We start from the raw sequence: 22,562 nt of genomic DNA on the forward strand, positions 1-22,562 counted from the left end.
TATACACATCTCCATACTGGTCTACCCTCACACTTACCTATACACATCTCCATACCCGTCTACCCTCACACTTACCTATACACATCTCCATACCCGTCTACCCTCACACGTACCTATACACATCTCCATACCCGTCTACCCTCACACTTACCTATACACATCTCCATACCCGTCTACCCTCACACTTACCTATACACATCTCCATACTGGTCTATCCTCACACTTACCTATACACATCTCCATACCCCTCTACCCTCACACTTGCCTATACACATCTCCATACCCCTCTACCCTCACACGTACCTATACACATCTCCATACCCGTCTACCCTCACACTTACCTATACACATCTCCGTACCCGCCTACCTTGACACTTACCTGTTCACATCCTCTCTGGTCTTTACCCCAGCTATCAAATGTTCCATGATACACATATCGACATGCAAGATTGCCACCAGTTGTAATAGCAACATCGCCTGGTAATATTCCATTTGTGTATTTCTTTGTGCATTCTTTTTGGATGGTTAGACCCCCATACTCTAACAGGGACTTTGACAGCATCCCAACATTCAGCATTAGGTCCCTACCAGTGGAGTTGACCAATACATCTGCCTGAAAAGTTAAAACATTTACTGATTTTATCCCATTTACAGTTCAGACTTAAAAGGTACTGTTTGTTGGCCTGCATTGAATATCATATTTTGATGTGACAAATTTTTCTGATCTTTTCTGGAATGAAGGGTTTCATGTGTAAGAAAAATCAAACTAATACAAAAGAAATACTGTAATAGGCAATAATGTGATTCCTGATCATTCGGTGGTCAGTTGATCTAAGTAATAACACATTTGCCTTTCACCTTCACAGTTCCCTCTCAACATCAGATATGTAAAGGTCTGGTGTCACACAGGAGATCAGGGCTTCCCTTCCACAATCAAAGGTTAAAAGGTCTGGTGTCACACAGGTGATCAGGGCTTCCCTTCAACAATCAAAGGTAACATGGTCCGGTCTCACAAAGGAGATCAGGGCTCCCTTCCACAATCAAATGTTACATGACCTGATGTCACCTAGGAGATCAGGGCTTCCCTTCCACAATCAAAGGTAACATGGTCCGGTCTCACCTAGGAGATCAGGGCTTCCCTTCCACAATCAAAGGTTACATGACCTGGTGTCACAAAGGAAATCAGGGCTCCCTTCCACAATCAAAGGTTACATGACCTGGTGTCACTTAGGAGATCAGGGCTTCCCTTCCACAATCAAAGGTTTCATGGTCTGGTCTCACCTAGGACATCAGGGCTTCCCTTCAACAATCAAAGGTAACATGGTCCGGTCTCACCTAGGAGATCAGGGCTTCCTTCCACAATCAAAGGTAACATGACCTGGTGTCACCTAGGAGATCAGGGCTTCCCTTCCACAATCAAAGGTTACATGACCTGGTGTCACAAAGGAGATCAGGGCTTCCCTTCCACAATCAAAGGTTACATGGTCCGGTGTCACCTAGGAGATCAGGGCTTCCCTTCAACAATCAAAGGTAACATGGTCTGGTGTCACCTAGGAGATCAGGGCTTCCCTTCAACAATCAAAGGTAACATGGTCCGGTCTCACAAAGGAGATCAGGGCTTCCCTTCCACAATCAAAGGTAACATGGTCCGGTGTCACAAAGGAGATCAGGGCTCCCTTCCACAATCAAAGGTAACATGGTCTGGTGTCACCTAGGAGATCAGGGCTTCCCTTCAACAATCAAAGGTAACATGGTCCGGTCTCACAAAGGAGATCAGGGCTTCCCTTCCACAATCAAAGGTAACATGGTCTGGAATCACAAAGGAGATCAGGGCTTCCCTTCCACAATCAAAGGTAACATGGTCTGGTGTCACCTAGGAGATCAGGGCTTCCCTTCAACAATCAAAGGTAACATGGTCCGGTCTCAAAAAGGAGATCAGGGCTTCCCTTCCACAATCAAAGGTTACATGACCTGGTGTCACCTAGGAGATCAGGGCTTCCCTTCCACAATCAAAGGTAACATGGTCTGGTCTCACCTAGGAGATCAGGGCTTCCCTTCCACAATCAAAGGTTACATGACCTGGTGTCACAAAGAAAATCAGGGCTTCCCTTCCACAATCAAAGGTTACATGGTCCGGTCTCACAAAGGAGATCAGGGCTTCCCTTCAACAATCAAAGGTAACATGACCTGGTGTCTCCTAGGAGATCAGGGCTTCCTTCCACAATCAAAGGTTACATGGTCCGGTCTCACCTAGGAGATCAGGGCTTCCCTTCAACAATCAAAAGTAACATGGTCCGGTCTCACCTAGGAGATCAGGGCTTCCTTCCACAATCAAAGGTAACATGACCTGGTGTCACCTAGGAGATCAGGGCTTCCCTTCCACAATCAAAGGTTACATGACCTGGTGTCACAAAGGAGATCAGGGCTTCCCTTCCACAATCAAAGGTTACTTGGTCTGGAATCACAAAGGAGATCAGGGCTTCCCTTCAACGATCAAAGGTAACATGGTCCAGTCTCACAAAGGAGATCAGGGCTTCCCTTCCACAATCAAAGGTTACATGGTCTGGTGTCACCTAGGAGATCAGGCTTCCCTTCCACAATCAAAGGTAACATGGTCTGGTGTCACCTAGGAGATCAGGCTTCCCTTCCACAATCAAAGGTAACATGGTCCGGTGTCACAAAGAAGATCAGGGATCCCTTCCACAATCAAAGGTTACATGACCTGGTGTCACCTAGGAGATCAGGGCTTCCCTTCCACAATCAAAGGTAACATGGTCCGGTCTCACCTAGGAGATCAGGGCTTCCCTTCAACAATCAAAGGTTACATGACCTGGTGTCACAAAGGAAATCAGGGCTTCCCTTCCACAATCAAAGGTAACATGGTCCGGTCTCACAAAGGAGATCAGGGCTTCCCTTCAACAATCAAAGGTAACATGACCTGGTGTCACCTAGGAGATCAGGGCTTCCTTCCACAATCAAAGGTTACATGGTCCGGTCTCACCTAGGAGATCAGGGCTTCCCTTCAACAATCAAAAGTAACATGGTCCGGTCTCACCTAGGAGATCAGGGCTTCCTTCCACAATCAAAGGTAACATGACCTGGTGTCACCTAGGAGATCAGGGCTTCCCTTCCACAATCAAAGGTTACTTGGTCTGGAATCACAAAGGAGATCAGGGCTTCCCTTCAACGATCAAAGGTAACATGACCTGGTGTCACCTAGGAGATCAGGGCTTCCTTCCACAATCAAAGGTTACATAACCTGGTGTCACCTAGGAGATCAGGGCTTCCTTCCACAATCAAAGGTAACATGACCTGGTGTCACCTAGGAGATCAGGGCTTCCTTCCACAATCAAAGGTTACATAACCTGGTGTCACCTAGGAGATCAGGGCTTCCTTCCACAATCAAAGGTTACATAACCTGGTGTCACAAAGGAGATCAGGGCTCCCTTTCACAATCAAACGTTAAAGGGTCTTGGGTCACCAAAGGGTTAATGTTTCTTTCTCTTATAAGATAAGAAAAGGGTTGGAATCATCAAGGAGCTCTTGGCTCCCTATTCTAATCAGAGTGTCACTTGCCTGACAAATGTTTTTTTTTTTTTTTTTTGGGGGGGGGGCACAATGTCTTCCCACAATGAGAAACTTCTGTGTTCTTATTACAAGGCCAACAATGATGATCAATATATTACTATGAAGTTACTATAACAAGTGAAGTTATTGATAAGGCCATGCACCTTTGTTTTTGCCAGCTCTCCTCGGACCACTTCAACTGCTATTTTCCTTTTGGATGATGTTCTTGGTGCAGTATAACCTTCATCTTCAGACATCTCATCTGTACTTTCTTCATCAGAAGTTTCCCCTAAAAAGATTAAGTAAAATCATATATTATTTTTACAAAAATTATCCACAGAGGTAGACTTTGCATCATCAAAAATTTTAACTTAAAAACCAGAAAGAATTAGCATCTGTGCCATAACAGGTGTTAACTTGTTTACCTGAAGGGGTAGAATCTGTGTCATAACAGGTGTTAACTTGTTTACCTGAAGGGGTAGAATCTGTGTCATAACAGGTGTTAACTTGTTTACCTGAAGAGGTAGAATCTGTGTCATAACAGGTGTTAACTTGTTTACCTGAAGGGGTAGAATCTGTGTCATAACAGGTGTTAACTTGTTTACCTGAAGGGGTAGAATCTGTGTCATAACAGGTGTTAACTTGTTTACCTGAAGAGGTAGAATCTGTGTCATAACAGGTGTTAACTTGTTTACCTGAAGGGGTAGAATCTGTGTCATAACAGGTGTTAACTTGTTTACCTGAAGGGGTAGAATCTGTGTCATAACAGGTGTTAACTTGTTTACCTGAAGGGGTAGAATCTGTGTCATAACAGGTGTTAACTTGTTTACCTGAAGGGGTAGAATCTGTGTCATAACAGGTGTTAACTTGTTTACCTGAAGGGGTAGAATCTGTGTCATAACAGGTGTTAACTTGTTTACCTGAAGGGGTAGAATCTGTGTCATAACAGGTGTTAACTTGTTTACCTGAAGATGTAGAATCTGTGTCATAACAGGTGTTAACTTGTTTACCTGAAGGGGTAGAATCTGTGTCATAACAGGTGTTAACTTGTTTACCTGAAGGGGTAGAATCTGTGTCATAACAGGTGTTAACTTGTTTACCTGAAGACGTAGAATCTGTGTCATAACAAGTGTTAACTTGTTTACCTGAAGGGGTAGAATCTGTGTCATAACAGGTGTTAACTTGTTTACCTGAAGAGGTAGAATCTGTGTCATAACAGGTGTTAACTTGTTTACCTGAAGGGGTAGAATCTGTGTCATAACAGGTGTTAACTTGTTTACCTGAAGGGGTAGAATCTGTGTCATAACAGGTGTTAACTTGTTTACCTGAAGGGGTAGAATCTGTGTCATAACAGGTGTTAACTTGTTTACCTGAAGGGGTAGAATCTGTGTCATAACAGGTGTTAACTTGTTTACCTGAAGGGGTAGAATCTGTGTCATAACAGGTGTTAACTTGTTTACCTGAAGGGGTAGAATCTGTGTCATAACAGGTGTTAACTTGTTTACCTGAAGGGGTAGAATCTGTGTCATAACAGGTGTTAACTTGTTTACCTGAAGAGGTAGAATCTGTGTCATAACAGGTGTTAACTTGTTTACCTGAAGGGGTAGAATCTGTGTCATAACAGGTGTTAACTTGTTTACCTGAAGATGTAGAATCTGTGTCATAACAGGTGTTAACTTGTTTACCTGAAGGGGTAGAATCTGTGTCATAACAGGTGTTAACTTGTTTACCTAGAATCTGTGTCATAAAGGTGTTAAGGTAGAATCTGTGTCATAACAGGTGTTAACTTGTTTACCTGAAGGGGTAGAATCTGTGTCATAACAGGTGTTAACTTGTTTACCTGAAGAGGTAGAATCTGTGTCATAACAGGTGTTAACTTGTTTACCTGAAGAGGTAGAATCTGTGTCATAACAGGTGTTAACTTGTTTACCTGAAGAAGTAGAATCTGTGTCATAACAGGTGTTAACTTGTTTACCTGAAGAGGTAGAATCTGTGTCATAACAGGTGTTAACTTGTTTACCTGAAGAGGTAGAATCTGCGTCATAACAGGTGTTAACTTGTTTACCTGAAGAGGTAGAATCTGTGTCATAACAGGTGTTAACTTGTTTACCTGAAGAGGTAGAATCTGTGTCATAACAGGTGTTAACTTGTTTACCTGAAGGGGTAGAATCTGTGTCATAACAGGTGTTAACTTGTTTACCTGAAGAGGTAGAATCTGTGTCATAACAGGTGTTAACTTGTTTACCTGAAGAGGTAGAATCTGAGTCATAACAGGTGTTAACTTGTTTACCTGAAGAAGTAGAATCTGTGTCATAACAGGTGTTAACTTGTTTACCTGAAGGGGTAGAATCTGTGTCATAACAGGTGTTAACTTGTTTACCTGAAGAGGTAGAATCTGTGTCATAACAGGTGTTAACTTGTTTACCTGAAGGGGTAGAATCTGTGTCATAACAGGTGTTAACTTGTTTACCTGAAGGGGTAGAATCTGTGTCATAACAGGTGTTAACTTGTTTACCTGAAGAAGTAGAACCTGTGTCATAATCTGTGTCATGAAAGGTACACGTTTCTGATCTTGGTGGTTGAATGTTTTTTGAAGAAGTACCCTACCATACTGACAATGGTTTCCACAGCTCTGTTGAGAGGGTAACCAAAGATTCCAGCACTGATTGCAGGTAAGGCCACAGACCTATAATTTTTTGCCAATATCAAGCTTCTATACACAGCTTCTTGTAGTTTCTTTTCTTCATTGTGAGTGCCATCTTTCCAAATTGGACCAACAGTATGTACTACCATCTTACAGGGTAGGGATCCTGAGCTGGAAGAGATGGCTTCTCCGTCTGGAACTTTTCCATGTTTGGTAACATAGTCGTCACACTCATTCTGGATCACAGGACCACCTGTAACAATCAATATCAATACATTTGACATTTAAAAGAAAAAATCTTGAAAAATGGAAAGATATTTATCCTGCTTCATGGAACATTTTATTTTTCATTTTTCAACTAAATAAGTGAATTTGAACTATGATCACATTCAGAGGCATTGTAATTGACCTATGAAGTGTCCTGGGGATTTTGTATTTGAACTACGAAGTGTCCTGGGGACTTTGTATTTGACCTATGAAGTGTCCTGAGTATTTTGTATTTGAACTATGAATTATCCTGGGGACTTTGTATTTGAACTATGAAGTGTCATGTGGATTTTGTATTTGAACTATGAATTATCCTGGGGACTTTGTATTTGAACTAAGAAGTGTCCTGGGTATTTTGTATTTGAACTATGAAGTGTCCTGGGTATTTTGTATTTGACCTATGAAGTGTCATGGGGATTTTGTATTTGAACTAAGAAGTGTCCTGGGTATTTTGTATTTGAACTATGAAGTGTCCTGGGTATTTTGTATTTGACCTATGAAGTGTCATGGGGATTTTGTATTTGAATTATGAAGTGTCCTGGGGATTTTGTATTTGAACTATGAAATGTCCTGGGGACTTTGTATTTGACCTATGAAGTGTCATGGGGATTTTGTATTTGAATTATGAAGTGTCCTGGGGATTTTGTATTTGAACTATGAAATGTCCTGGGGACTTTGTATTTGAACTATGAAGTGTCCTCGGTATTTTGTATTTGACCTATGAAGTGTTCAGAGGACTTTGTAATTGACCTATGGAGTGTCCTGGGGACTTTGTATTTGAACTATGAAGTGTCCTGGGGATTTTGTATTTGAACTATGAAGTGTCATGGGGATTTTGTATTTGAATTGTGAAGTGTCCTGGGGATTTTGTATTTGAACTATGAAGTGTCCTGGGGATTTTGTATTTGAACTATGAAGTGTCCTGGGGACTTTGTATTTGAACTATGAAGTGTCCTGGGGATTTTGTATTTGAACTATGAAGTGTCATGGGGATTTTGTATTTGAATTATGAAGTGTCCTGGGGATTTTGTATTTGAACTATGAAGTGTCCTGGGGATTTTGTATTTGAACTATGAAGTGTCCTGGGGATTTTGTATTTGAACTATGAAGTGTCCTGGGGATTTTGTATTTGAACTATGAAGTGTCCTGGGGATTTTGTATTTGAACTATGAAGTGTCCTGGGGATTTTGTATTTGAACTATGAAGTGTCCTGGGGATTTTGTATTTGAACTATGAAGTGTCCTGGGGACTTTGTATTTGAACTATGAAGTGTCCTTGGGACTTTATATTTGAACTATAGAGTAATCAGGGATTTTATAATTGCCCTATATACAATCATCTGACATGAAAAGATACATCATGCTGAACAATTGACTGAAGGTTGATTTCTATCACTCAGGAGAAGTCAGTAAGACATAACAAAGATAGATAACATTAAAGAATACAAACAATTTATAAGTCACAGAGAAGAAAATGCTCATTTTATCAGGTTTTGCTAAAGAATATGACTGGTGACATAGTCCGAGTATAATAACAATTGTCCATTCAAGTACCCACTCTTAATGACCCATTGATGAAGTTTAATAGTTATAATGAAAGTGTGTGTTCCCCTTCCCTTCCTTTCTCCTACTGAGAGAAAGGGTGGATTTTTCAGGTCATTGAGCTTATCATTAACATACTGTTTGAGTGTACCTCTCAGTATCTTCTGGTTAAAATCATACCTGCTGCTGCGATGGCACCTGCAATTCCACCTCCGTGTTGTAAGTCTGTGTTAGCAGCATTAACCATCACATCCACCTTCAGCTTGGTCATGTCACCCTCAAGAACAAGACACTGCTTGCCTTGACCAATGTTACATGTGGCTCTGGTGACCGGGATTAAACTTTGACTACTGGCCTTCTCAGCACTATCGTATTCTGATGATTTCCTGATAATAGATGAAGTTGCAGATTCTATCTGTCGTATTTTGTCCTGTCCTTCAGTAGAGTGAAAGAAATCTGCAGCCCCAACTTTCTGAACTCTATAGGTATCCATGGACACCTTATCAATAACATCTTGTAGTTTTTTTCTGGCCAGTTTTATAGCATCTCTTGTACCTTCAAGGTCATATCCTGGTTTATCCTTGGAGTTACGTGTTTTTACAAATAAGTTTAAAGTTTTCTGTAATGCCAGTGTGCAGGTTTCAATCTCGGATCTTCGATGTTTTTCTAAGAAGCTAAAAACTCCTTCCTCGACTGAAAGAAATTCCTTGTGAATGTCATGAATGTTTTTGTAGTCTCTGATCTCAGCATCAATACTGTCACACACTTCATCAAACACAGCACTAACTGCTGTCACATAGACACAATTTTTTTCCACATTAATTTGAATTTTTTCTGGGTACTTTGAGAATAGATGTCTCAATGCTGACTGCCATTTTGTTGATGAAACAATCTTCTCCAAGTCTTCTTTCAATGGTATCTTCTTCTCTTGTAACAACTTTGTAAATATGCTAACTGTATTTTTGGCAACTTGGCTGGATTTTGCAAAAATGATACAAATATCCTGATGAGGAGGAATGTCCCACACAGCCACAAGATGGCGTTGCTTAAGTTGTTCTACAAATTCTGTTTTAGCTGGCATTCTATGGAATAATTCCTTCATGCCTCGTGATATCGCAAAAGATTCACTGGGAATGGATTCTAACTTTTCTCTCATATACTGTCTTCCTTTATCCACGTCACTCAGAACACCAGTGAATGTGATCTTTCTACGGTCAACATCAATTTCAACCTCCAGGTTTGGGCAACGTTTGCATATCTCATCTCTGAATTTGAATTTCCATAGTATTTGTATCTGAAACATTTTTAAGACCTCAGATTTGGAGACCTGTTTTGTTTCTTCTCTCAAGCTTTCTTCAGCCATCTTAATAATTTTCTCAATCTCCTTTTTCAAATCGTTCACAAACTTTTTATGTCCTGCGATGACAATTGTATGATCAAGAGGGTTTAGGATCACAGCAACACCATCAGGGTGAGATATGTTCAAGGACTGTAACTCTAAACAGACAGACTGCCAAACTTGTTTCGCAACTGGGACATCTTCTGTTGTCATGCGACTAAAAAACTGTTTGACATTTCGGTAGATTTCTGCAGACCATTGCTCGGCTTCCATTGCAGCATTGTCTGTCATCATATCCATCAAACAAATTATCTGAATTGAATCTGTTTTCAAATCTTCTGGCCAAATGACCTTACCCTTAACTTTTGACATCATCTTTTCAAATGCTGATTTGTTGGGTTCTGAATTTACGATGAACTTGGTAAGATCTGATTCAATATCTCTCAAGGTCACAGGATTTGCAGATTTCATTGTATCATCTAGTGGCGGGTCAGGCAACTCTCTCTTTTCTGGGGATTTGTTTTTAGAATGCTCCTTCAGTAGATATCTCCCCCCTCGTAATTGTCCACTTGATTCTGTTTCTGTCAAGGCTTCATCAGAAGATTCAACATCCAATGTCTTGCTCTCAACTGACCTCAAAAATGGGTAGTATAAAATGGCCGCCACTTGTTGCTTCTGGATCAGTAATTTGTGTTTAGGATCACACACTCTTTTGGCCACTGTTAGGTACGAAATATAAACATCTAATATTATAGTATGTTATAGAGTGTTTTAATATAATTACTGTATTTATCCAGCAATAAGCCTATGCCTGGTATAAAGTCCACCCCTATTTAATGTTGTTCAGTAGAATTATTACAGTATTTATTCTGCTATAAGCTTGTGCCTGGTATAAAGTCCACCCATATTTAATGTTGTTCAGTAGAATTATTACAGTATTTATTCTGCTATAAGCTTGTGCCTGGTATAAAGTCCACCCATATTTAATGTTGTTCAGTAGAATTATTACAGTATTTATTCTGCTATAAGCTTGTGCCTGGTATAAAGTCCACCCATATTTAATGTTGTTCAGTAGAATTATTACAGTATTTATTCTGCTATAAGCTTGTGCCTGGTATAAATCCACCCATATTTAACAGTAGTAGTATTTATCCAGAAATAAGTTTGTGCATTGTATAAAATCAACTGGTATTTATTATTATCCAGCAGAATTACAAACACTACCCTATACAAGGATGTTTTTGTCTCCGGTTATTTTTGCCCTTTTGTCCATTACAAACAGATTCACTTATGTTCATTTTGCCCACTGAGTATGATTTAACAGAGTTATATAATTGTAACAAATTCTTACCCTTATCTTAAATTTCTTTTCTAATTTGTACACAAAAAAGGTTAAATTTAAACAGGGGCAAAAAATTCCCATGCACAGTATTTTATGTCTGGTTATCAGCCACTATCAAATTGTTAGTCAGGGGATATATATACAGTCTAACCTGTCATAACGGCCGACTTAGTTAGACGGCCACCTGCTTATAACGGCCATTTTCAGACCCTCCCAATCGTTTTTGCTCATTAATAATACCTAATTTAATGGCCACCTGTCTAACGCGGCCAGCGGCCACCCTTTTCATCACCAAACTCGCGACCTAACCTTGTTTAAACAGCTGTTTTGACCACAAGTCATTTGACAAGCTTTCTTGACTGCGAGTCACGTTTTCTCGCCACATGAACATACCTACAAAGAAAACAGCTGATGGCACGTAAACACAATTCACCATGCATTTTATACTGAGTTTGATTTCATTTACGTCACTGGTATACACAATACAGGCATATTATCGAAATATGAGCAGCAAACGAAAAAATTTAACTCTTGAAGATAGGGCTCCGTACCGGTACTCGAAATGTATCGAAAACTGGTATTTTATGTTCGATAGATATCTCGAACCGAAAGTTTCTGTATCGAACAAAATATTGATCATTAAGAGAGAATAAATGCATTGTCGAAAAATACTACATTTAGTTGTTTTTTGTCGATCAAATTTCATTGCGAGTTTTTTCGCTTCGTAAAATCAACATTTCGCTATCCGTGACCTGTGATCATGAATATTAATGAGGAGTAGTGTAAAACCCAGAAACATTCCCGACAACAGGTAACTAGGATGAGAAATTTTATAAAGAATTATTTTAATGGATAGAAAGCAAAAACAATGCAGTGGTTCGTTTTTGAAGGTTGTAAGAACAATAAATACAATACTGGAGCGCTTCCACTCCGCCACCATTTTTTCGTGCAACGTCATTATAAAGTTCCCACCCACTCTAGATACTAGTCTTTACTGGATGTCGTTTAAACATGGCATTGAGTGTTTGGATGAAAATGAAGGCAGATTAAGAATGAATAATTTATTTTTACGTTTTTTTGGTTGTAAATGTAATATATTCCAGCAAATATTAACAATTATTGGGAATAATTTTGCATTAACAAACCAAACCATGAAGAAAATGTTTTGACTTGAATCACATGCAAAATTACAGGTAGAACATTACGGTTGTTCGATTAAGAATTTTTCAATAGCTTCATTCAGACTTGTACATGCCTTCCTTTCAATTTTGTTCTTTTGTATTTATAGTTGTGTCATAAAATAAAGATTGGTCTTTCTTCAAATTACTTGCTAACAAGATAATAAATGATAACAGATAATGTTTTATATCTTATTATTAAACTGTATTCAAATGTCAATGTGCAAATTGCCGCAACTTGGGTTCGAAAATAAGGAACCTCAATTAAGAGGCCACCTCTCTATAAAGGCCACCTTCATAATTTCCCAACAGTAGCCGTTAAATACAGGTTAGACTGTACATTGAAAGACAAAAACAGTTTTTATATCTATCTACTTCTACTCCTTGGTTCTTTGAAATATATCAACATGGTAATGATATATAGCTTATGTTTTCAAGACTAAATAAAAATGTTGACACAGACATTTTTCAAACCTGCTAAGTTATCTGAAATTCAGACACCATTGCAACATAGACAGATCCAATTGGATTGAATCTCAAACTTTTTGCAGAAAGTTAACTTTCAGGTATATGGAAGTCGAAATTATTCAAAACTTCAACACAAAGAAACATTTGATTGTATCAAATTAAACTCTGAATTATTCACAATAAAAAAGCATTCTGATGTAATTATTTGAAATAAAAAAAACACTTAATTGTACAATTTTAAAATTCACGGTGATAATATGTAATTTTGTTTCATTTTTTAACCTTATTTTTGATTCTCAAATATACCCTACCACAATCAGAACTATTCATCTATGAATATCTTCTTTCTCTTACCTGCAGGGTCTTCAAAATGGACAAGACACTCCGACTGGTCGGGGAGGATTTCCACTCTTTCAACGTTGCCCCCATTGCTTTTCTTACTTTCAAAATAAAGCAAGATAGTATCCTTTGAGACAGAAGGGCAGTCTTTCACCAAAACCACAGAGGACACAGGAACATGTGATACTTTCAGGTGGTTACCATCTAATGGCCTAGTCTTACAAATTTGCTGAAGCATGTCAAAATCTGGGAACAGAAAGTGGCATGTTTAAATCTCCTTGGTAACTACCCATTTGATCGTGATGACATAAAACTAAGTAAAAGATTCCTCTCATGTTTTAATTTTGAGCTTTATTATTGAAACTGGTTACTAGTTAGTTGGAGATACAAGAATTGTGCAAAAGACATACACGTCAATAGCATCTTCTCAATTGTAATTATCCTTTTCAAAATATTTTTCAATATTCATAAACTCATATCATCACTGAGTCTCTAGACGTATTAGTTTAGTTTAGTTTAATTTACTTTAGTCCTCCACATAAATATTCATTATATATGTATACAAATGAAATACCTGGTTGACTGTCAAATGAGATGACTGCCCGATCTTTTCGGGTGCTATACATGACATCTGTTGGCACTGCCTTAACCTTCGCCTCTAGGAAGTTCATTAGAGTATCTTCTGTTGTTTTGGGGTTTATGTTACAAACTAGCAGCTTTTTCTCTTCTATGGTGGGAGGGATTTCTCCTGTTACTATGGTAACTTGAAGCTGTGATCCACACAGTTTGTGAGTTCTGTCAACTACATGTAAAGCAACTGAAATATGGATGAAATATATCAGTAGAGTTGCATTGGATGTATAGGTCACTATATAAGTCCTTATTGAGTAGCGTAAAGATTGTCCCTTACTTATTTCTACAGAAATATTTGTCATTTTGGAAGTGAGTATAGAAGTACTCCTCAATAATTAACTATAAATGTTTCTCACCGAGTCAGATTACAAGTCCTTCTCACTGAGTCAGATTACAAGTCCTTCTCACTGAATCAGAGCACAAGTCCTTCTCACTGAGTCAGAGCACAAGTCCTTCTCACTGAGTCAGATTACAAGTCCTTCTCACTGAATCAGAGCACAAGTCCTTCTCACTGAGTCAGAGCACAAGTCCTTCTCACTGAGTCAGATTACAAGTCCTTCTCACTGAATCAGAGCACAAGTCCTTCTCACTGAGTCAGAGCACAAGTCCTACTCACTGAGTCAGATTACAAGTCCTTCTCACTGAGTCAGATTACGAGTCCTACTCACTGAGTCAGAGCACAAGTCCTTCTCACTGAGTCAGATTACAAGTCCTTCTCACTGAATCAGAGCACAAGTCCTTCTCACTGAGTCAGAGCACAAGTCCTACTCACTGAGTCAGATTACAAGTCCTTCTCACTGAGTCAGATTACAAGTCCTACTCACTGAGTCAGAGCACAAGTCCTTCTCACTGAGTCAGATTACAAGTCCTTCTCACTGAATCAGAGCACAAGTCCTTCTCACTGAGTCAGATTACAAGTCCTTCTCACTGAGTCAGATTACAAGTCCTTCTCACTGAGTCAGATTACAAGTCCTTCTCACTGAATCAGAGCACAAGTACTTCTCACTGAGTCAGATTACAAGTACTTCTCACTGAGTCAGATTACAAGTCCTTCTCACCGAGTCAGATTACAAGTCCTTCTCACTGAGTCAGATTACAAGTCCTTCTCACTGAGTCAGATTACAAGTCCTTCTCACTGAGTCAGAGCACAAGTCCTTCTCACTGAATCAGAGCACAAGTCCTTCTCACTGAGTCAGATTACAAGTCCTTCTCACTGAATCAGATTACAAGTCCTTCTCACTGAGTCAGAGCACAAGTCCTTCTCACTGAGTCAGAGCACAAGTCCTTCTCACTGAGTCAGATTACAAGTCCTTCTCACTGAATCAGAGCACAAGTCCTTCTCACTGAGTCAGAGCACAAGTCCTACTCACTGAGTCAGATTACAAGTCCTTCTCACTGAGTCAGATTACGAGTCCTACTCACTGAGTCAGATTACAAGTCCTTCTCACTGAGTCAGAGCACAAGTCCTTCTCACTGAGTCAGAGTACAAGTCCTTCTCACTGAGTCAGATTACAAGTCCTACTCACTGAGTCAGATTACAAGTCCTTCTCACTGAATCAGAGCACAAGTCCTTCTCACTGAGTCAGATTACAAGTACTTCTCACTGAGTCAGATTACAAGTCCTTCTCACTGAGTCAGAGCACAAGTCCTACTCACTGAGTCAGATTACAAGTACTTCTCACTGAGTCAGATTACAAGTACTTCTCACTGAGTCAGATTACAAGTCCTTCTCACTGAGTCAGAGCACAAGTCCTTCTCACTGAGTCAGATTACAAGTCCTTCTCACTGAATCAGAGCACAAGTACTTCTCACTGAGTCAGATTACAAGTACTTCTCACTGAGTCAGATTACAAGTCCTTCTCACTGAGTCAGAGCACAAGTCCTTCTCACTGAGTCAGAGCACAAGTCCTACTCACTGAGTCAGATTACAAGTCCTTCTCACTGAATCAGAGCACAAGTACTTCTCACTGAGTCAGATTACAAGTACTTCTCACTGAGTCAGATTACAAGTCCTTCTCACTGAGTCAGAGCACAAGTCCTTCTCACTGAGTCAGAGCACAAGTCCTACTCACTGAGTCAGATTACAAGTCCTTCTCACTGAGTCAGATTACAAGTACTTCTCACTGAGTCAGATTACAAGTCCTTCTCACTGAGTCAGATTACAAGTCCTTCTCACCGAGTCAGATTACAAGTCCTACTCACTGAGTCAGATTACAAGTCCTTCTCACTGAGTCAGAGCACAAGTCCTTCTCACTGAGTCAGATTACAAGTCCTTCTCACTGAGTCAGATTACAAGTCCTTCTCACTGAGTCAGATTACAAGTCCTTCTCACTGAATCAGATTACAAGTCCTTCTCACTGAGTCAGATTACAAGTCCTACTCACTGAGTCAGATTACAAGTCCTTCTCACTGAGTCAGATTACAAGTCCTTCTCACTGAGTCAGATTACAAGTCCTTCTCACTGAGTCAGATTACAAGTCCTTCTCACTGAATCAGAGCACAAGTACTTCTCACTGAGTCAGATTACAAGTACTTCTCACTGAGTCAGATTACAAGTCCTTCTCACCGAGTCAGATTACAAGTCCTTCTCACTGAGTCAGATTACAAGTCCTTCTCACTGAGTCAGATTACAAGTCCTTCTCACTGAGTCAGAGCACAAGTCCTTCTCACTGAATCAGAGCACAAGTCCTTCTCACTGAGTCAGAGCACAAGTACTTCTCACCGAGTCAGATTACAAGTCCTTCTCACTGAATCAGAGCACAAGTCCTTCTCACTGAGTCAGAGCACAAGTCCTTCTCACTGAGTCAGATTACAAGTCCTTCTCACTGAATCAGAGCACAAGTCCTTCTCACTGAGTCAGATTACAAGTCCTTCTCACTGAGTCAGATTACAAGTCCTACTCACTGAGTCAATGTACAAGTCCCTCTCAATGAGACAATGTTTAATTCCTTTTTACTGAGTCAGTGTAGAATTCATTCACATAAGTTTTCAATATACAATCTTTTCATCAAGTCATTATACAAGTCTCCTTGCCAAGTCCATGTTTAAATCTTTCTCAGTGAGTCAATGAACAAGTCATTCTTGTGAGTCAGTGTCCAAATATTTCTTTGTCAGCGTATGTATGTCAGTGAGTTAGTATACAATTTCTTAACAGTGAGTCAATGAACAAGTCATTCTAAATGAGTCACTTTTTCTAAATTTATCTTTTAAGAAATGGTGATTGCATGTTTCTCATTTATCAAGTCATTTTTTACCGTGCATTTACAATAAAATAGCTCAATTCATGAAAGCTGGTATAAAAATAGTACAACTTCATATAAATCTAAGAGTAATCCTTCCTTGACCCTAGTATTTGCCAAGGGATGCTGCGGACAATATTTTGAAAATGTCTTTTGAAACCATGTCAACAAAAAATATCTTAATTCTTTTTTCACTATTTTTATTAGGAATTTAAAGACTTCCCCTTACCATCTGGATCCTCAAACTGGATCAAAGTCACTCTTTTTCTACTGTTATGCTCAATTTTGAGAATCTCCCCACCTCCTGATTTCTTCTCATTCTCAAAGTAGAATTTAAGGTCATCTTCTGTTAAAGGTTTTGGATAGGTCACCCTCAGGAACTGTGGCCGTTGGTTAGGTATCATGGGTAAATCTGTCAATATTATAGACAATGTCACAAAGAGTGTGTATGTTTCCAGTACTTCCAAATTTACCCTCTTGCTCTATTATGAAAAAGTGACCTTGACCTTTACTTACTTACTATAAATCACTTTTTTTTAACTCACCTCTTCAGATGTATTTGTAAATGTTGATCAAATAATGACTTCAAATTCGTTAATACTGAACTGTAAGAGAAATGGATTCTGCAAGCCTTCTTTATTAGTAACTGATAGCTTCATATTAATTGCCATTTTCTTTGTGAGAGTCAAATGTGACTACACTTGAAAAGTCATGTGATTCAGTAATGTGATACATGTTGTGTTACCAAAGTACAAGCTGGCTCACACATACTGTAGATAACAAAATATCGATGTGACTGCTCCACATGCTTTAGGTTTGGAGGGCGAGGCAAATTGTTCTCAAGATACATAAAACTTAATGGCCATTTATTTGTTGTGAAGTTACAAAATATGACAATAGACAATAGTGAGACAAAAAGAAAAGGAACATATGGCTATTATCTAACAAAAATCAAGGCTAAAATAACCAACTGTTAATTAAAATAGAAATACAGCTTGACCTCTGACCTCTGACCTATTCTTGTACATATCAAAGATTTCATTTTGTTTAGTTCCTCAGTGAGCATTACAGGGAGGTTGTTTAAAAGTATTAAACTCCAGAAACCTACCTCCTGAAGACTTACTCTCTGGTTGTAACCTCCAAGCTCTTTCTGTCTCTCTGGGTCACAATCTTTATGGCCCAAAGGAACTATGAAAACCTACCTTCTGAAGATTTACTCTCTGGTTGTAACCCCCTGGCTCTTTCTGTCTCCCTGAATCTCATGTTTGATGTCTCTGTGTCACTTTGTTGTTTTCTGAATTGTTGCATATTGATGTATGAACCATCCTTGTCTTTAAGAGTGGCTTGCTTTCCAATGATTGGTTTATTGAAATCCATCTTCATATACGGACTTTCATCAATATTTTGTAACAAGTCTGGTTGACCTTCTGAATGCTTGATATTAATAGATTCATAAATATGTTCATCACATCCCTGACTGCTCAAATTCATATAAGTATGGTCACCATGGTGATCTTGAATTTGTTTATATGGATGGTTACTACGGTGTTCCTGTTGTTCCAGATCATCTACCTCCATCGGTTCTTCTTCATCATTTGATTCCAGAACTGACAAGGCTATGTTTTTAAAAGCCTGTGTATGTGCAAACATAAGATAAATGTAACACAACAAATCCTATGGTAAGTTAAAATACTGGTTTTCGTTTATATGTCACAGGTTCATATAGTTATAAATGCCATTGGTAAGTAGTAATTCGCTGCTTTTAGGGCATATTTTCAGACTGGACTAATTAAAACATTATTGCAATCTATTTCTATGCCATCATGTCTTCAATGGTGGTTACTTCATCACAAGACCCTTGGTCTGGACGCCCAAGGTATGCAAGATGACTGATAGGAACATCAGTTGGTAGGGCACAATCACAGGAGCAAACGTGGATGTTAAATGATTTGATTAATAACTGAACTGGTTTCAATCCCTTATAGGGCTCCTACAGGATATATATCACACAGGGAATTTTACCCCTAAAATCTTATAAGGCTTCTACAGGATATATGTCATACAGGGAATTCTACCCATGAAATGTTAGAGGGCTTCATAAGGATAAATATCACACAGGGAATTCTATCCTTAAAATTTTATAGGGTTTCTACAGGATATATATCACACATGGAATTCTACCCATGAAATTTTAGAGGGCTTCATAAGGATAAATATCACACAGGGAATTCTATCCTTAAAATTTTATAGGGCTTCTACAGGATGAATATCACACAGGGAATTCTATCCTTAAAATTTTATAGGGCTTCTACAGGATATATATCACACATGGAATTCTACCCATGAAATTTTAGAGGGCTTCATAAGGATAAATATCACACAGGGAATTCTATCCTTAAAATTTTATAGGGCTTCTACAGGATGAATATCACACAGGGAATTCTATCCTTAAATTTTTATAGGGCTTCTACAGGATATATATCACACATGGAATTCTACCCATGAAATTTTAGAGGGCTTCATAAGGATAAATATCACACAGGGAATTCTATCCTTAAAATTTTATAGGGCTTCTACAGGATGAATATCACACAGGGAATTCTATCCTTAAAATTTTATAGGGCTTCTACAGGATATATATCACACATGGAATTCTACCCATGAAATTTTAGAGGGCTTCATAAGGATAAATATCACACAGGGAATTCTATCCTTAAAATTTTATAGGGCTTCTACAGGATGAATATCACACAGGGAATTCTATCCTTAAAATTTTATAGGGCTTCTACAGGATATATATCACACATGGAATTCTACCCATGAAATTTTAGAGGGCTTCATAAGGATAAATATCACACAGGGAATTCTATCCTTAAATTCTTAAAAAGTTTCATAAGGCTATTTATCACACAGGGATTTCTATCTCTCAAAATTCTTTCTTTGATATAAAACATCAAGTATTTGATATATTTTTCATTACTTCATTTTATTGATATTACTATGGAACCAGTATGATTTTCATGAGATAATTCACCATTTATTAACCAAGTTTTAATAACTACAAAGGAATTTGTACTGTGATACTGTTCTATTAGCTTGTCCTGATGGTAACTAACAACCTAGAGAAATATCTTTCTATCAGTTTTGTCTCCATAGTAACTAACAAACTACCATGTTACCTTTCTATTTGCTTTGTCTCCATGGAAAATAACAAAGTTCACCAACACTGTCTTTTCTCTGTTAATCAGAAATCTATTGGTACTCTCAAGCATGGCTTTGGCTACAATATCTGCAGGGTATCCTGTTTTCCCAGTACCAAGCGCAGGAAAGGCAATAGAGAAGAGATTCAGATCTACCAGCATAGACAGGCATGTTGTGACCAGCTGTTGCAGGGCCTACAATGTAAACAGTTATTCTACTAGGTTTAATGGATTACGACATAAATTTTAACAAAGGACAATAACTCTAACTGAGGGGTCATGGGCCTTGACATTGCTACACTGCACCTTTTTTTTGTATGACTGATGTATATACCACATTTCAATATCCTAGTTTCTTTAAATGCTGGTAAAGTTACAGCCCCAGTCCCAAAATTTCAATGAAGGGCAACAACATCTGTAATTAAGGTGTTGTGGGCCCTAACATCAGTACACTGCACATTGTCTTAGTATGATCAATGTATCCACCAAGATTCATTATCCTTGTTTAAATGCAAACAATTTGATGTTGTGCTCTAGACACAAAGTTTAAACAAAGGGTGATAACTCTAAATTTGATACACTGCACATCGCCTTAGTATTACAAATGTATACACCAAGTTTCATGAATATTGCTTAACTGTGTGCAAAGTTATGCCACCGATATGAAAGGAAAGACAGAGGGACATTTTGGTAACTATATGCTCCCCCGAAAATTTTTCGGGGTGCATAAAAAACATCAAAATACCAACAGGTCAATTTAATCATAATCCAAACTCAAATTCAATAAAATTAGGGCAAGATGTAAACAAAAGAAAGAATTTGCATGAAGAGTCCTGAAAAAGTACAAGAAGAAGACCAGGTGTTCTGTAGGAGTAAGTGTCTTTTGCTTCACACCTGCAATGTAAACCTTGATCAATCAAAGTTGGTAATGTCACATTCTCAAATGAGAACAAGGTATACAACAATAGAACCAGCAGGCAAACTAACAAGCATCAAACATGTCTACCTCATATCTCACAAAGAAATGAATTATTTCTCAATAAGATCAGTATAATAATGATACCACTTACCTAAGTAAGGAAATGTTTCCTGTAAGACTTTATCCTTATTTTTCTTATATCTTTTTCACATGACCATCATTAAGTTTATACATTAACAAACATTCAAGGAAACTGCAGTGTTCAGGTAACATCAACAAATGATATATTTAACCCATAACAATTGTAGGTCAATATACAACTTCTCACTGAAAATCAAGTGGGGAGGGGACCTCCTACTGGAGAAATAAGGAACAGTACATGAGCCATTCTGCAGTCTGGCTTCAATACCTTATCTGCAGATTCTGCCTGACCATCCCATCGAGGTAAAACCACATGAAATATCTTCTGACAGTCTAGTTTTCCTCCAGCAGTCACGCCAACAACCCTTTGGTTGATTCCCAGGGGATATTTCTCTCTACCTTCCGCCTGAATCTGTTCTCCAGCAGCCTCCAGTATCCTTTTGGATACATTTCCAGAAGCTAAATGTAGGTCCTTGTTGGTTGGATTCACTATCACATCAGCCTGTGATAAATTGTAAAAGTTGTTTACAGAATTAAAGAGTACCAAATCTACGAACATTACGTGTATTATAACTAACCAGTTATCAGAGTTTTAACACCTATTACATAACTACATTCTTATCAGTGTTTTAACATTCATCACATAACTTCCCTGTTATCAGTATAATATCACTCATTACATAACTTCCCTGTTATCAGTATAATATCACTCATTACATAACTTCCCTGTTATCAGTATAATATCACTCATTACACAACTTCCCTGTTAACAGTGTAATATCACTCATTACATAACTTCCCTGTTAACAGTATAATATCACTCATTACATAACTTCCCTGTTATCAGTATAATATCACTCATTACATAACTTCCCTGTTATCAGTATAATATCACTCATTACATAACTTCCCTGTTATCAGTATAATATCACTCATTACACAACTTCCCTGTTAACAGTGTAATATCACTCATTACATAACTTCCCTGTTATCAGTATAATATCACTCATTACATAACTTCCCTGTTATCAGTATAATATCACTCATTACATAACTTCCCTGTTATCAGTATAATATCACTCATTACACAACTTCCCTGTTATCAGTATAATATCACTCATTACACAACTTCCCTGTTAACAGTGTAATATCACTCATTACATAACTTCCCTGTTATCAGTATAATATCACTCATTACATAACTTCCCTGTTATCAGTATAATATCACTCATTACATAACTTCCCTGTTATCAGTATAATATCACTCATTACATAACTACCATGTTATCAGTATAATAATCCCACAAGAAATGAAGCCACTAGAGTTCTTACTATGATTTTCTAAAAACCACACCGTGACCTTGACACTGACCCAAGGTCCTTGAAATTCTTTAAATAAATGAGGGAATATAGACCAAGCATCTACATCTACATGTATGTCTGGTATATTTGTACATAAAATACCCATGTTTCTCCTGCTGATATCCTACAACTATACCATACATAACAAATCACAATCAGATGTTAGGAATAACAATACTTTCTATTGTTGACTAGAAGATTCCATGTTTGGTTAAGACTGGTCGCCATAATGAGATGTTGATAGAACAGTGACAATGATAGGTCATTGAATACCTACATCAGGGGATCTCATTTGTTTGAAAATTTGCACTCAAATATACCAGGTTGACAGTGATGCAGGTTTATGGGAGAGCTGGTTACATTATTTATCATTCTTATGAATT

The 22,562-nt window shown here is 38.3% G+C and overlaps 1 protein-coding gene across 1 annotated transcript in view; it reads right to left on the reverse strand.

Annotated features, from left to right (window-relative positions):
- Positions 1-22,562, reverse strand: part of LOC132545324 (protein mono-ADP-ribosyltransferase PARP14-like) — a 66,498-nt gene that overhangs the window by 38,515 nt on the left and 5,421 nt on the right. Inside the window, 11 exon segments of the mRNA XM_060209002.1 lie at positions 380-613; positions 3,732-3,856; positions 6,020-6,116; positions 6,118-6,464; positions 8,200-10,077; positions 12,701-12,931; positions 13,260-13,502; positions 16,787-16,969; positions 17,760-18,189; positions 19,737-19,940; positions 21,086-21,319. Coding sequence (XP_060064985.1) covers positions 380-613; positions 3,732-3,856; positions 6,020-6,116; positions 6,118-6,464; positions 8,200-10,077; positions 12,701-12,931; positions 13,260-13,502; positions 16,787-16,969; positions 17,760-18,189; positions 19,737-19,940; positions 21,086-21,319 — 4,206 coding nt within the window.

This window comes from Ylistrum balloti, unplaced genomic scaffold (assembly GCF_031769215.1).
Source record: "Ylistrum balloti isolate Yb309-2 unplaced genomic scaffold, AGI_CSIRO_Ybal_v1 Utg369840, whole genome shotgun sequence".
Lineage (NCBI taxonomy): Eukaryota > Metazoa > Mollusca > Bivalvia > Pectinida > Pectinidae > Ylistrum > Ylistrum balloti.